Source organism: Mytilus trossulus, chromosome 8, assembly GCF_036588685.1.
Source record: "Mytilus trossulus isolate FHL-02 chromosome 8, PNRI_Mtr1.1.1.hap1, whole genome shotgun sequence".
Lineage (NCBI taxonomy): Eukaryota > Metazoa > Mollusca > Bivalvia > Mytilida > Mytilidae > Mytilus > Mytilus trossulus.
In genome coordinates, this window is record NC_086380.1 from 69,385,965 (window position 1) to 69,404,081 (window position 18,117).

Sequence of the window (18,117 nt, forward strand, 5' to 3'; positions counted from 1 at the left end):
TAAAGAGCTTGTTATCACTGAATGGTAAAGATTGCTTTAATTTATCAGTTGGTAGTAAAGTGAATATTGCATTGTATATTGTATATAGCATTGATTTAAGTTGATTCAACTTCTATTCTGGACAAAGAGGGATAACTCCAATTTTCAAAGAAGATTATTAAAAGCAGTGGTTTAAGGTGATTCAACAACCATTCTGGAAAAAGAAAGTTTACTCCAATGTATTGGCTTGAAATTACAAAAATGCTTGTTTTGGTCCCTTTTTTGCCCTTTATTCCAAGACTGTTTGTCCCATAACCCTTAATATATATCTCAACCTTTTACTTATGGTATTTAACATGGTAGTACAATTTCAGAACAATTGAAATACTTATACACAACTTATTGTTCTGACACTAGATAAATGCTGTTTTTGGGCCCTTTGGGTCCCTAATTCCCAAAATCAATAACAAGCTTCCTTTGGTGGTTATAAACATTGTGTAAAATTGTTATTGATTTCTGTTTACTTATACTAAAGTTATTATCCGGAAACCATCCGTCTTCGGACGACGACGATGGGATACCAATATACGACCTCCGAATTTTTTAGAGGTCGTATAATAAAACTGCCAAAAACTGCATTTACCCCTATGTTCTATTTTTAGCCATGGCGGCTATGATTTTTGGCGAAACAGAAAATAAAACACAAACTTTATTCAAGATACTCTAAGGATCATTTAGCTCAAGTTTGGTAGGAATTGGTTTAGTAGTTTCAGAGAAGGAGTTGTTTGAAATAGTTTACATCAGACGGACGACGACTGACGACGACGGTGAGCTAAAAATCAAGGATGGTATATGAATCTAATAAATGTTTTAAAAACTTTAAACTGCAGACTGTATGTAATGTTCACTGGAAGAATAAACAGCTGCGCCATGAGCACATGATTTGCCCGTCACGTTTACGAGGAATAAAGTTTAATGAAAATTGCTCAAAGCACTTTAAGGATATTGTCCGAAAACTGGAAAATCCCCTTTTTGTAATGAATAAAACCCCAAAACTCAGAAACGTAAAATCTAAAATTTATAAAAAAACGTCAATAGATATAAACATTTCACCAAAGTTTCATACAAATTGGTTAAAGCGTTTTTAAGTTAATATCTGACATATTGATGACAGACGTACAGACAAACGGATGGAGGGACAACTGTTTACCATAATACGTGCAGGGCCGTAACTACATTGAGGCAAATGAGACAAATGCCTCATGTTAGAAATTTAAAGAAAAGAAAAAAATGAAACAAAAGAATTTCTTTATATCAAATTGTTTTCACGGAAAGTGTCTAGCAGGAAGCAAGTTCTCTTCGCTCTCTGGTGTCGTCCCTGTATGTTTTTCGCGTGGTCCATGTTTCTATTTTACTTTTAGTTTCCAGAGTTGATGGTCTATTGTTTGTACTTCTGTGTCCCGGGTTTGTCTTTTGATCATTTATTGTCCTATTTCATGACTATAGTCTGAGTGTTGAGTTTCATTTGTAAACGTGTGGTTTTGCAATGTTGCATGCCCACCCGATGTCCAGATATTGTGCGAGAAAATATTTTAAGAATAGACGATGCTACAAGACACAGAATCAAATGGTCGTTTCTGCAAGGAGACTGATTGAACTTGATATCGAAGAATACAAAACTGGCTCTTTTTTTGTAGATAAAACTAGATAGCTGACATGGTTTAAATTAAAGTAAGGTCACCAATTTCCTGGTATCAGAAAAAAAAAACAATAATGTATTGCCATATGACCTTTTACATTGAAGGGTTAAACTTGCATTAAGTCATGTTCAGATCCTTTCAGAAAATAAAGGAATATGGAGTAAGTGTGGACGATACCTAATCGCACACAAAGTCAATGCATAGAAATACTAAAGGTCAATGGTCAAAGTTGCTGGAGGGTCTTCAACAATAAAAGAATCATTAATACCGTAAACCAGGGTCAATATGGTCCCTAGTGTTGACTTAAGCAGTATACTAGTACTTAAAATATAATACTGCATTGTCACTATATTTAAATCTAGTCATGAAAAAATCACCAAATTCTAAGCACATTGGCAATATAAGACAAGAACAGACAGACAGATCCGGAATAAATGATTATGAGAATTACGATTTTTACTTTATCCTACTTTTCTACATTGACTAAAGGTATAAGGGGAGGGTTGTGATCTCATAAACATGTTTAACCCCGCCGCATTTTTGCGCCTATCCCAAGTCCGGAGCCTCTAGCCTTTGTTTAAGTCTTGTTTTATTTTTAATTTTAGTTTCGTGTGTACAATTTGGAGTTGAGTATGGCGTTCATTATCACTGAACTAGTATAAATATTTGTTTAGGGGTCAGCTGAAGAACGCCTACGGGTGCGGGAATTTCTCGCTGCTTTGAAGACATGTTCGTGACCTTCTGCTGTTGTCTGTTCTATGGTCGGGTTGTTGTCTCTTTGACACATTCCCCATTTCCATTCTCAATTTTATATCGGTCTTTTAATGTTGTCCATAAACCTGTAAGTCTTAAATTACAATGAATCTATATTTTTGCTTTGAGACCAGATTATTGTCGGAAAAATAGCTAAACTGAATTAATTGCGTTTCAATGTCATAGTCCGGGAAACGCTCTGAATGCACGATTTTGCGTTATTTTTTCTCAGAGCTTTTGGGGGTCTTGAGAGGCCCCCAGACCCCTCGCCAAAAAAAATTTCGGGAAACATTTGCCTCACTGTTAGAAGAGGCTGGTTACGGCCCTGAGTCGTTAAAACGGACGTATAAAAAACTAAGTCCATTTGTAAGTAAAGACGGGAAAACAGGAAATAAATTTTTACAAAATTTCCTTCTAGATACTAGCTTTTCATCATAAGCAAGCTTCATTTAAGCAGAGACATATATGTGTATATATGTCTCTGATTTAAGAAAGGTATTATTAAAATTTTCAAGACTTTAACCAGAGTGAATGAAATGTTAACTGGCAGAAAATCTAAGTGCATTTAAAAGTAAAATACGGATAAACAGAATTTTTTTTTTACAAAATTCTTATTTCTGGATACTATCTTAATATGATCATAAACAAGCTTCTGTCCAAGTGTGGTAGACTTAGTTCATTTATAAGTAAAATACGGATAAACAAGATTTTTTTTATTTTTTACAAATTTTTCTTCTTGATACTTTTTTATGATCATAAATAAGCTTCTGTCCAAGTTTGGACAAATCAAACTTATTAAAATTTCAAGGACATACAAAAACTTTAACTACAGGGTGAATATTTGTGGAAGCTGCCACCACCGACGGAATGTAGAATTGCTTTGTATAGCTTTTCCGACAAAAGTCACAGGCTCGACAATAAATGGGGAATGTGTCCATGGGACACAGATGATGCCCCCGTTTGCATATCATATAAAGTTATAAAGGGACATAACTGAAGAACGGTAAAAGTGACACTACCCAAATTTGTTAGTGATCTGCATTTTGTAGTAATAAGTCTTGTGTACAAGTTTTATAACATCTGGTTAAGGCAAACTAAAATTAAAGAACGAAAACGAAAAATTCCGCAATTTTTCCATTTGTAAAGGGGCATAAAGTATAATAACTCTAGAACGGTTGAAGTGACGCCACCAAAATTCAAACTTGATCTGTGTTTTGTGGTAGTTAGCATTGTTTGTAAGTTTCATAACATTTGGTTGAGGCAAACTAACATTAGAGAACAGAAACCAACTTTGGGATGTACTGACGGACAATGGTAAAACTTAATGCCCCTCCCCTACGGGGAACATACAAATACATTTCAACTACACTTGTTATATTCAGGAAATAATGGGTGCAAATAATCAATTGCCAGTCCAGGTTATGGATTATTCTCACCTTTTGAAATATTAAATTTCATAAAAAAAAAGTTTACACCAATGACATTTGTTGCAAGACAAAAGAATCTATGCATGCTTTGGTAAATTCAATTAGAAATATCCATACTGACCAAAAATAACTTACACCAAAATGCAAGTCTAACTGTCTAATGAGCTATTAGACAGAATTTTATATCAAAATTTAAATCTAAACAACATGGTTTTATTACATAGAATGATTTTTAACAATGCATAACAAAAGTATTTTGAGAGTTATTTTCCATTTAGCAATGTTTATGGTCAATAAGTTAAATGTGCTGTGAAATGATATATGTTTAATATACACAAATGATATATGTTTAATATACACATCACAGTTTTTATCTATTAAGTCTCTTTAACAAACAACATTTGTATGATTTTCTCTTCTAGCTAACAATTATATTTAATGATCGCAGGTTTATTTTGTTTAATTATATAATAAGCAGAATAGTTCTATTGATTTATTTTATCATGTTCGCCGAACTTCTAATTATATTATTTCTATTTTTTGTAACAAATGTACAATATTGGTATGATTTTCTCTGCTTGCAATATCTAGTGGTGTTAGTCCTCTCCATTTAATGTTACAATCTGCTTCATGTTTTAACAACAGTTCAACAATCTCTATATGACCTCTATAACAAGCTATACATATGGGGGACAGAGGTGATACTCTTTCATCTATACACTTATTAATGTCAGCCTTATTGTTTATTAACATCTGTACTACTTCAGTATGTCCATTCTGACAAGCAAGGAACAGAGGTGATGCTCCATCATTACCACATTTATTAATGTCAGCCTTATTGTTTATTAACATCTGTACTACTTCAGTATGTCCTTCCTGACAAGCAATGTACAGAGGTGATGCTCCAGAATCTTTACACTTATTAATGTCTGCCTTATTGTTTATTAACATCTGTACTACTTCAGTATGTCCATTCTGACAAGCAAAGAACATAGGTGATGCTCCAGTATGTCTACAATGGTTTACATTATTGGTACAATGATATAAACACCATGTAACCAGATCAATATCTCCTATATAACAACTCTGTATTAATGGAGTGTTTTGATATTGTGTGTCATATAGACTAGCCAATTGTTTCTGTTTTGATATTTCTAAACCTTTTAAATGTACAAGGATTCTTTGTCTGAAGATTTGATCATTCATATTGATGTTACAGAAGACATCTACTATCTTTCCTCTAAACCAGTCATCTATCAATCTATTTATATACATTTGCTGATATCTTTCTGATACATCTATTAAAAATTCATCTGTTTTGTCTTTTTTTTCAAAAACAAACCTTTCACGAATAAAATTACTTGAAGCATTATTAATTAAACAATAAATCATAACACTGCCAAAGTAAAAAGCAAGAAAGTCAAACAGCTTGTCATGTATTGTTCTGTATACTTCACCATCCTTTCTGATAAATGTATGAGTAAGTGAATCCAGCTCATCACGAATTACCAATCGAGATGTTCCTTTCACCACTTTACAAGCTTCATACGTGTTCTTTATAATGGTTTTGATATCTTTATCGACATCTTCTGTGAGCCATTCTTCTTTAAAACAATTGTTAAAAATAACACATAAAGCAAGTGCACAGTATTTAACATGTGCTCCTTCCGTCTGTAAATTATCTATCTCTTCTTTGTAAACTGTAAATGGATTCTTAAAGAAATCTTCTATTATAAGATTTTTGTTTTGGCTGTACAAGTGACATAAAAGAGGAAAACAGTCAAACATGTCATAAAATTTCTTGATCTTAGACGCGTTTGATTTCAAGTAAAGTTCAGCGATAGATTGTTTTTCTGTTTCTGATAAGTGTTTATCTTCTGACAAAAGATTACATTCACAGGACTGATTAAAAGATAAAGATTTCATTTTTTCATCCTTAAAAACCTGAAGTCTACAAGACATGATTAATTTGACTGGTTTTTTTTCTATTAATGTTTTGATTTTTTCCATCAGATTTTTCCAGCTTTCTAACTTCATAGGATTTATGGTATATGTTCCACAAAAGTCATCGACAACAAACAGGATTTTCTTACTTGGATTGTACCACTTGATAATTTTTTCAGGGTTTGTTACCGGTAAAATGACATAGCCTTCTTCCTGCATTCGTAGAGCAACATGACGCATCAATGATGATTTTCCTGTTCCCGAACTTCCGGTGACAACAACACAACCATTTTCTTTGATACATTTTAATACACTCTTTGCTCCATTTGTTTCTATAAACATTTTGTCATCTTCTGTCCAAGTTTCTAATTCTTCTTTAATTTGACCTAAAAAGAAAGAATTTGATATTTCTTTAGAATTTACAATTATTTTGAGACTGACTTCTGTTATTTTGCCATACTGATATGCATGTACTCATCTACCTTGAAAAATTAATCAAACTTTAGGACCTGAGCTTACATGATCAAAGTTTTTCCTTAATAAAAGATATAATGTGTTTTTGATCCAAACAATATCTTTTTATAGAACAAGCATTCTGTGAGTATTGCATGGCAAGATATAGTCCCCTACCGGTTAGAAATTTATTGTATTGAAACAAAATTCTAACTTGATCTATAACTTGTCATGGTGTAAACCATATTACAAATATCAAGTCAATCTCTTCAAGAATGACAAATGAACGTGCGGAAAACTGAATAATTCAGTCCAAGGACCATTACTCTGAACAAAATCATCAGACCGGAACAACATTCAAATTTGAACTGTAACTTGTCATGACAAGAGTGCACACGCTGCAATGTCTTGCCTTCTTTTCTAATCATTATTATTATGTTGATAGTCCTAAATATAAAGCTTTACTACAACTATCACATGACCTTAATTTGATCCAATAAAATGAAGTCAAGGTCATATTAACCAGACAAAAATTGCATGTACACATTACAATCATTCAATACACAAAGTACAGCGGATATAGGTACTAACCAAGCGGACTTGATCTATTTTGAACTGATACGGTAACGAAAATCTTTTTTTTTGTTTTATCAACATTCAGTGTACATTCCACAACATCTGAAATTCCTGCACCCAAATAATTTCGCATCGATTTTATCCTATTTATAAGACAACTTTGATATTCTAATTAGAACAATTAACTTGTACATACGCAAATAGTTGTGAATGTCAACACTAACTTTCAATGTCGATACAGTTGTCCAGACATTTACATGTTTTATCTGAAAAAAAGCTATTACAGGGCAAAATTAATAGTTACCAATCATAAACCTACATGTGAATACTTATTTCCTGAAACTTTTTGGGTAAGAAACGAGTATGAAAATAACGTTTTTATGTACGGTGTAAAGCAACTTAACTATGTACCGTATAGAAGGATTTATGTGGTCACCTTAACGCCAAAAACACCGCTTCTTTTTCGGAAAAAAATATCGAAAAATAACATATGTATGAACGATTTCAATGCCAATTATTGGAAACAGCTATACTTATTACACACACAGTGGCCTACTATCAGAAAAAGTATTTGCACATATTTTTAGTAATCATTCTTGTTTTGGGAAAATAATGAGACATCTCTTATCATCAACATATGACCAAATTATTTATTAAAACAACAATTATGTTAAGATTGAAGTACACATTGTTATAATGTTAACAAAATACAGATTTTCGTTACCGTGTAAGGTCAAAATCGCTCACGCCCGCTTGGTTAGTACCTATATCCGCTGTACTGATGATACACGGTGAGGTATAGTTGCCCTATTGCTTATAGTTTTTAAGAAACAGACATAACCAAGTAAACTAAACATTGACTAATGAACCATAAAAATAATGTCAAGGTCAGATGAACCATGCCAGGCAGACATGTACAGGTTTCAATTCTTCCATACAACAAATATAGTTAACCTATATTTATTGCTTATGGTTTAAGAAAAACAGACCAAATCACAATAAAATGCTCCGCTGGTTGCAGCTTGTTACGACCACAGAGGTCAAACCCTGAACAGTTGGGGCAAGTATGGACACAACATTCAAGCTTGATACAGCTCTGAATTTGGATTGTGATTAAATATTTGACACAGCATAGTTTTTTGTCACAGAATGAATGTGGTGTAAAAACTTATACATATGAAATTTACCTAGTATGGTCCAATATCAAAAATCGAAATGCATGGTTAGATTCAGCATATCAAAGAATCCCAAGAATTAATTTTTAATGAAATCAAACAAAGTTTAATTTTGGACCCTTTTGAACTCAATGTAGAACAATTTGATAATCAGGCTAAAATATCAAAAATCTAAATTCATGGTTTAGATTCAGCATATCGCAGAACAGTACAGTAGTTGTCGTTTGTTTATGTAATACTGTGGATTCATTATTATTCGTTGGATACCAATTTTCGTGGATTTCGTGGGTACAGGTGAACCACGAAATTAAATGTTCAACGAATAACATATTTTTTATAGGTTTGTATGCAGACTTTGCCAAAACCACGAAATTAAATTTCAACGAACGTATAATTTTTCCTCTATCCACGAAAATTGGTACCCACGAAAATAAATGAATCCACAGTATATACGTGTTTCTCGTTTCTCGTTTTGTTTATATAGATTAGACCGTTGGTTTTCCCGTTTGAAAGTTTTACACTAGTAATTTTGGGTCCCTTTATAACTTGTTGTTCGGTGTGAGCCAAGGCTCCGTGTTGAAGGCCGTACTTTAACCTATAATGATTTACTTTTTAAATTGTTATTTGGATGGAGAGTTGTCTCATTGGCACTCACACCACATCTTCCTATATCTATTTAGATTCAGCATATCGCAGAACCCCATAAATTCAATTTTTGTTGAAAATCAAACAAAGTTTAATTTTGGACCTTGAATTGAATCAACTAGAAAACTGGGCCCATAATTAAAATCTGAGTTCATGTTTAGATTCAGCATATCAAAGAACCCAAAAGTGTTCAATTTTTGTTAAAATCAAACAAATGTTAAATATGGACCCTTTGGACCTTAATGAAGACCAATTTGAAAACGGGATCAAAAATAAAGATTCTAAATACACGGTTAGATTTGGCATATCAAAGAACCCTAGTAATTCATTTTTTTATATATTTTTGACCCTTTTGGCCCCTTATTCCTAAACTGTTGGGACCAAAATTCCCAAAATCAATCCCAAACTTCCTTTTGCGGTTATAAACCATGTATTTAAATTTCATAGATTTCTGTTTTCCTATACTAAAGTTGTTTTGCAATAACCAAGAAAAATGCTTATTTGCGCCCTTTTTTGGCCCTAATTCCTAAACTGTTCGGACCAAAACTCCCAAAATCAATCCCAACCTTCTTTTTGCGGTCATAAACCTTGTGTTAAAATTTCATAGATTTCTTTTTACTTATACTAAAGTAATTTTGCGAAAACCAAATAAAATGCTTCTTTGGGCCCTTTTTTTCTTGGCCCCTCATTCCTAAATTGTTGAGACCAAAACTCCCAAACTCAATCCCAACCTTTTTTTTGTGATCATAAACCTTGTGTTTAAATTTCATAGAGATACAATCACTTTAACTAAGGTTTTAGTGCGAAAACCAATGTGTCTTCGGATGATGACGAGGACGACGACGACGCCAACGACGCCAACATCATACCAATATACGACCACATAATTTTTGCAGTCATATAAAAACTTAACACTGAGCATTGAACCACGAAAATGAGATGAAGGTCAAATAAAACCTGGCAGACTGACATGCACATCATAAAATATTTCCATACACCAAATATAGTTGACCTGTTGCATGTGGTGTTTGAAAAACAAACCGAAACACAAAAACCTAACTTTAACCACTAAACCATGAAAATGAGGTCACGGTCAGACGACACCTGCCAGTTGGACATGTACACCTGACAAGCATTCCATACACCAAATATAGTAGACCTATTGCGTACAATATTAGAAAAACAGTACATAACACAAAAGCTTAACTATAACCACTGAACCATGAACATTAGGTCACGGTCAGATTACGCCTACCAGTTTGACATGTACACCTGACAATCATTCCATACACCAAATATATTAGACCTATTGCTTATAGTATCTGAGAAATGGACTTGACCACGAAACCTTAACCTTGTTCCCTGATCCTTGAAATGAGGTCCAGGTCAAGTGAAAACTGTCTGACGGGTATGAGGACCTTGCAAGGTACGAACATATAGTTATCCTATTACTCATATTAGGAGAGAAATTAAAAATACTAAAAATCCTAATTTTGTTCAAGTAGTCACTGAACCATGAAAATGAGGTCAAGGACAATGGACATATGACAGACGGAAACTTTCATAAGGCATCTATATACAAAGTAGGAAGTGTCCAAATCTTCTTCCTTCTGAAATATTATAAGCTTTTAAGACGTTAGCTAACACCCTTGCTGCAACTGGATCACTATCCATATGTCCAGCTTTCTGCGACAGAAGTCGTGGGCTCGACAAAACTCATCAATTTAGGACTGGGGAAGTACATTATAAATAGGACAGATTTTTCTAAAATATTCAGGGTAGATAGAGTTTGTCATGCTAACCATATTTCCCTTTTCAGTTTTTCACAACTGGCTCTAGTTTTCCAGATACTAATCAAAACTGTAATGTTTCCCCTATGTTATATGTTTTTAGCCATAGTGGCCATGTTGATTGCTCACACTGGAGGAAAATTTCAAACTATATAGTTGACATCCTTTACACATGATACATGAACAGACAAACTTTGGTTTCAAACAATTGAACAGTTTAACAGAAGAAGATTTTTCCAGAGAAGTTTAGAGACGACAGACTTTAAGATAAAACAAAAATTACATTTTACACCTATGTTCTACTTTTTCTAATGTCAGCCATGTTGGTTTGTAGAAAGGATCATTAGACACATCTATGACAACTTGCCCAGATGTTAATTTTAGAGTAGAATGTTTTAAACTTTACCTGATAACAGACAATAACAACTGACATCAAGTGACACCAATAGCTCCTTTGATGCTTAAGGTAAGGTGAGATAAAAAGCCAAAAATACAAGAAATATAGTAAATATTGAAGGTAAATTCCCTTGTTGCACATCCTTAGCTATATAACATGTATAACTCTACAACCTTTGTCTGAATGATTATAATGTACCTCTGATATTCCACGGTATTGGGTCTTTCAAAAGTTCTGTGACTTCCGTGTGTTCAGTCTGTAAAGTAACGTGGGAAACTTGTAACTTCCTCAGATTGTCCTTCACTTCTGAGTGCTCCAACCCCAAAATATCCACTGTTTGTCCTAATTCTTTGATCTTTTCCTGTGATTGTTTGATTTCCAACATAATTTCCTGATTTGACTGATCTAATATTTTAACCTTTAACTCTTGGCACTCTTGATTCATTGGCTGACCACCCAGTCTACTTACTGCCTAGAAAAATATTTGGAAAAAATGGAAAATGTGTCCCCGTGAACACAAAAGATGCCCCCGCTTGCATAAAACATTATTAAATCAAAGTGCTTGAAAGCACTGAACAGTAAAGATTGCTTTAATTTATCAGTGGGAAGTAATATTAAATATGGCATTGGTTGTAGTTAATTTAACAGATATTCTAAACAAAGGAAGATTACTCCAATTTAACAATGACGTATTTTATATTTTTAGATTAGATATAAGATTCCTGCACCTTGCAAAAGTTATGTAATTTTCTTGACAAGTCTAACATAATTTTGTGCATTGAATATCTGAGCATATATTACATTGATAAATTTTTTTGAAATGTTTATGGATAGGATGTACAGAATGTTATTATCAATGCACTATATTTTGTGTATCAAAGAAGGTAGTGATAAGCCTTTGAACATTTAGATATCAAGTCAGTCCCATAAGGTTTTGATTGCATTGCATGCAATCTTTACCTAAAAAAATGCTTTTACAATTCTTAACTAATTTTTAAACAAGCTATTGGCTTAGGGCTATTGGTTAAACCTCCACTTAAATTGCTAAAAAGAAATTGAATTCCATCCATTTAAATAAAGCATTTGAGTGTAGGAATCAATACACATTTTTTGAGTTTATGACACAAAACAAATGTCAAAATCTTACAAATCTATTGCAAAATATTGCGCAATTAAAGATTTCTTCTTTTAACTTTTCAAAAATTTGGAATTCGAGAAATTTGAAGAAAAAAAGTTGAAAACCATTACCACCCCCACTTTTTTAGCAAAAAGTCCAAAACCTGACATTTCAACGAAAGTTGTGTAAGGGAGGTGAATCCGAACATACGAAACATTGTATGTTCAATGTTTTAGAATTACCTCCCTTACACTGCTTTTAAATTGTCTAAATTGTCCTATTTCCTAAACTATTGACACTGTAACCCCCAAAATCAATCCCAATCTTTCTTAAGTGGCATTGAACTGTCTTGTAAAAAATTATAGAGATCCATACGCTTAAAACACAAATTATTGTCTGTAAACTAGAAAAATGCTTGTTTTGGTCCCTTTTTGGCCCTTAATTCCTCAACAGTTTGCCTAATAACCCCTTTAAATAGATCACAACCTTCTACTTATGGTATTAAACATTGTGGTACAATTTCAGAACAATTGAAATACTAATACACAACTTTTTGTCTTGAAACTAGATGAATGCTGTTTTTGGGCCCTTTGGGCCCCTAATTCCTAAACCTTTTGCACCATAACCCCCAAAATCAATCCCAAGCTTCCTTTTGTGGTTATAAAAATTGTGCTAAAATTTTAATAATTTCTTTTAACTTATTCAAAAGTTTTTATCCGGAAACAATCCGTCTTCGGACGACGCTGACGACGACGATTGATACTTTTAGAAAAAAAATGAAAAGTTAAGCAATTTTTCATTTTGTAAAGAGCATATCTCTACAACAGTAAAAGTGACAGCACCAAAATTCAAACTTGGTCTGTATCTAACAGTAATAAGCATTGTGCATAAATTTAATGTATGCCTTTTTGTGATTCTTCGTTACATTTGTTGTTTTTATAGTGATGCAAGTATGTTTGTTTTGTTCATACTTTTAACGACAAAATTATTTTTATGTCTACCTGTACGAATTTCAAACGCGCATTTTTACACCAGCAATGAAAACCTTCTTTCCTTGACGGGTAGACTTTATATACATAAATTAAGTGGTACAAGAAAAGCAAAATGAGTATGTTAATTTTGATGTATGCCTTTTTGTGATTCTTCGTAACATTTGTTGTTTTTATAGTGATATTAAGATGATAACACAATTATGACTGCTGTACCCCTATTTTTGACATTTTTACTCTTTGAGTATGTTTGTTTTGTTCATACATCGTTGACAATGTAATGGAATTTGATGTGACTGTCATACAAGTGAGAGGTTTAGCTAGCTATAAAACCAGGTTCAATCCACCATTTTCTACATTAGAAAATGCCTGTACCAAGTCAGGAATATGACAGTTGTTATCCATTCGTTCGATGTGTTTGGACTTTTGATTTTGTCTTTTGATTTTGGATTTTCCTTTTGAATTTTCCTCGGAGTTCGGTATTTTTGTGTTTTTACTTTTTAATAACATTTAGTTGAGGCAAACTAAAGTAAGAGAACGGAAACCAACTTTTGGACGTACGGACGGACGGACGGACGTACAGATAGACAGACAAGGATTAAACTTAATGCCCCCTCCGCTACGGCAGGGGCATAAAAAAAGTATTCTATCAAACCAACATATCATTCAAAATTAATGCAAACAGACTTTTTCCTAAATGAATTTTACACCCACCTTTATATAATATTAGAAACATTAACATTTGAAATCACTTAAGCATGAGATAGGGAAATCGCATTCACTGAATTTCTTCCTATATCTTGCTCATTGAAAATTGTGAGGAAAAACAAATACATGTTGGATCAAGGATTTTACAAGAAGGCACACATTCATATTTTTAAATTGGGCAGATCCCCTGGGTCCCTCATAACCTGTCAGTGCTATGTATTAATCACTGATATTTATGTAACACTTACATCAGATATATTACTCCATGCTGTATTGAAATCACCAGTGGCCATTGAGTTACTATCATGATGAGCTAAAATATTCCTGTACCATTTAATCCTTGCTAGATCAGCTCCTGCAGTTTTTTCCACTAATGGAGGTAGTCTGTCAAATCCATTGATTGGCTGAGTAACAGGTGTCAAGTTTCTGATCAAGCAAATCATCAATGTCACATCAAAAGCTGAGGAAACGGGTACACCTGTAATATCAAAAGTATCATAATTAAGTAACATCAACTGTATTAGAATCTGATACAACTGTAATATTTTTAAAAGTATTAGATAGTTATCAAAGGTACCAGGATTATAATTTAGTACGCCAGACGCGCATTTCGTCTACATAAGACTCATCAGTGACACTCATATGAAAATATCTATCAAGCCAAACAAGTACAAAGTTGAAAAGCATTGAGGATCCAAAATTCCAAAATGTTGTGCCAAATACATTTAAGGTCATGAAGGTTATCTGTGCCAGGGATAAGAAAATCCTTATTTTTTCGTAAAATTCAAAGTTTTGTAAACAGGAAATTTATAAAAATTACCACATTATTGATATTCATGTCAACACCAAATTGTTGACTACTTGGCTGGTGGTACCCTCGGGGACGAAACGTCCACCAGCAGTGGCATAGACCCAGTGGTGAAAATAGTTATCAAAGGGCCGGGTACACCTTAAAATTAATATTACAATCAGGACACCTGTATTATCAAAAGTATGAGAATCAGACACACTTGTTAAATCACAAGTGCTACTATCAGAATCAGGAAATAAAATTGAGAATGGAAATGGGGAATGTGTCAAAGAGAAAACAACCCGACCAAATAAAAAAAACAACAGCAGAAGGTCACCAACAGGTCTTCAATATTGCGAGAAATTCCCGCACCCAGAGGCGTCCTTCAGCTGGCCCCTAAACAAATATATACTAGTTCAGTGATAATGAACGCCATACTTATTTCCAAATTGTACATAAGAAACTAAAATAAAAACATAAATACCGAAAGCAAAGACATCAGGTACAAATGTAACAACAAATTATTAGTTAGCTACACTTTAACATCAAAAGTGTTAGAGTAAGGTACACTTGTAACATTAAAAGTATTGAATTTAGGTACATTTGTAACATAAAATGTATAAGAGTCTGGTATGGCTATAGCATCAAAAGTTATAGACTCAGTATAAATAAGAAGATATGGTATGATTTTCAATGAGACAACTTTCCATCCAAGTCATAATGTATCAAACAATTAAACAATGACTGGTAAAAAACAGCATTTAACACAGAACCTTGACTCACACCGGACAGCAAGCTATAAAAAGCTCTAAAATTGTTAGTGTAAAAATAATTCAAAATGTACCACTTCAACAAACAAACCCAATGAACAGCAGATTCCTGACTTAGGACAGGTGCATAACTGTGCAGATGGTTTAAAGGATTTAACAGGCGCCAACATTCACCCTTACCTCAGACAGTAGTGTAACATAACAACATAACCAGATGCTCCGCAGGGCGCAGCTTTATACGACCACAGAGGTCGAACCATGAACAGTTAAGGAAAGTATGGACATATCATTTAAGCTTGATACAGCTCTGAATTTGGATTGTGATTGAATAGTTGACACAACATAGGTTTCTGACACAGAATGAATGTGGTCAAAGAACTTAAACCTGAAAACTTTAAAATTTTAAATTGGATATTCACCTGTTCTGGTCTAATATCTAAAATCTAAATGAAGGTTAGATTCAGCATATCATAGAACCCCGAGAATTAAATTTCTGATTAAATTAAATAATGTTCAATTTTAGACCCTTTAGACCTCAATGTGGACCAATTTGATAACCGGGCCCAAATATTAAAAATCTAAATACATGGTTAGAATTAGCATATTGAAGAACCCCATACATGTTGAAATCAAACAAAGTTTAATTTTGGACCCCGATTTGGACCAACTTGAAAACTGGGCCAATAATAAAAAATCTAAGCACATTTTTAGATTCAGCATATCAAAGAACCCCGAGAATTCATTTTTGTTAAAATCAAACTTAGTTTAATTCTGGACCGTTTTGACCTTAATGTAAACCAATTTGAAAACGGAACCAAAAATTAAAAATCTACATACACAGTTAGATTCATCATATCAAAGAACCCCAATTATTCAATTTTTGATGAAATCAAACAAAGTTTAGTTTTGGACCCTTTTGGCCCCTTATTCCCAAACTGTTAGGACCAAAACTCCCCAAATCAATCCCAACCTTCCTTTTGTTTTCATAAACCTTGTGTTTAAATTTCATTGATTTCTATTCACTTATACTAAAGAAATTGTGCAAAAAACAAGAATAATGCTTATTTGGGCCCTTTTTTGGCCCCTTTTTCCTAAACAGTTAGAACAAAAACTCCCAAAATCAATCACAACCTTCCTTTTGTGGTCATAAACCTTGTGTAAAATTTCATAGATTTCTATTTACTTTAACTAAAGTTATAGTGCGAAAACCAAGAAAATGCTTATTTGGGCCCTTTTTGGCCCCTTATTCCTAAAATATTGGGACCAAAACTCCCAAAACCAATCCAAGCCTTCCTTTTGTGGTCATAAACCTTGTGTTATAATTTCATAGATTTCTATTCACTTTTACTAAAGTTAGAGTGCGAAAACTAAAACGACGACGACGACGCCAACGTGATAGCAATGTACGACGAAATTTTTTTCAAATTTTGCGGTCGTATAAAAACTCAACAAAAAGATTTTTCTGATAATAAAATGATCAAATGTTTGCACCTGTCCTAAGTCAGGAATCTGATGTACAGTAGTTGTCGTTTGTTTATGTAATATATACGTGTTTCTCGTTTCTCGTTTTGTTTATATAGATTATACCGTTGGTTTTCCCGTTTAAATGGTTTTACACTAGTAATTGTGGGGCCCTTTATAGCTTGTTGTTCGGTGTGAGCCAAGGCTCCGTGTTGAAGGCCGTACTTTAACCTATAATGGTTTACTTTTTACTTTTTTATTTCGATGGAGAGTAGTCTCATTGGTACTCACACCACATCTTCCTATATCTATATACTAAATCCCACCACTAGTCAGCCAGTGAAATCTTAAGGCTCCTTTATTAAGCAGTCTATGGAACTGCAGACAGGGGGAACTTGAGGTCATTTGTTTATTTTTTTATTATTATTATTATTCATATTAATGTAAATGTCATCATTATAATTGTGTTTAATGTAATTAGCATGCCTTTGGTCCTCTTATGGATGTAAGTTGTGCTTTAATAAAGATAGTCATATATAGTTTTAAACACATTTTTTTTTATTTTCAGTACTTTCAGACCACTAAATAATTATTTTCTGTTTAAACTGGGGTAAAAATGTTTTGGATTGGTGCAACCATATAAACATACCATTTCTCGGAAACAAAAGATTCCACTGAGCCTGGTTCAAAACTCTCTTTAATTTCAAATCATAAAGAGTGTTGTAACCTTTATTCAGCGTTGACGGTAGATGAGTAGGCGGAAATTCTCTGTCAAAATAAGTACGGACTGCTCTAGGTGACACTCCTTTCAATAACAATGTTAACCGTACATAATTTTCTTCTTCTTCCAAGAGTGGTGCCATCATTTTAAATATTTTTCTGTTTACAATTGAAGCCTATAACATTCTTACTTAATGGTCCATGCGGTCCTGAAAAAAAAATAAAAAATTTAAGCATCGGCAGAGCAATAAGCTACACTTCCTTATTTAGAATATTGATAAGACGGTTTTCCCTTCTGTTGGGTAATTATTTTTAGATTTAATAGGTTAATGTAACTCTGTGCCTTTGAATCTATCTGACTGCAAGAGCAGAGTCCAAATGACATGGATTCTCATCTTTCTGTAACCATATATTATGTTCATATCGTCCTGAATATGCATGAAATATTTGCCACTGGACGTTAAGCAACCAACAATCAATCAATCACATTATGTTCATGTAACAGTATTCGACAATCGATTGAATTTTTTTTCTAAAGTATAATAATCTTGTCAACAATATTCAATGGTATCATTTTGTCGATAAAAAAAAGTAAAATCACAAAAATACTTAGGAAAATTCAAAACGAAAATAATAGCAAAAACCAAAAGATTAAACGCATCAAACAAATGGAATAACAACGATCAATTTTTGTACCCAATTAACATACTTCCTTCGTGTCAG

General features: G+C 33.2%; 1 protein-coding gene across 1 annotated transcript; it reads right to left on the bottom strand.

Moving 5' to 3' along the window:
- Positions 1 to 4,381: 4,381 nt before the first annotated feature.
- Positions 4,382 to 17,537, bottom strand: LOC134727924 (uncharacterized). The gene is made up of 4 exons (XM_063592320.1): positions 17,324 to 17,537; positions 13,902 to 14,131; positions 11,038 to 11,311; positions 4,382 to 6,189 (listed from the first exon to the last, which is right to left on the bottom strand). Exons 1-4 carry the CDS (start codon positions 17,535 to 17,537, stop codon positions 4,382 to 4,384), a joined length of 2,526 nt encoding a protein of 841 aa, XP_063448390.1.
- Between the last annotated feature and the right edge of the window lie 580 nt (positions 17,538 to 18,117).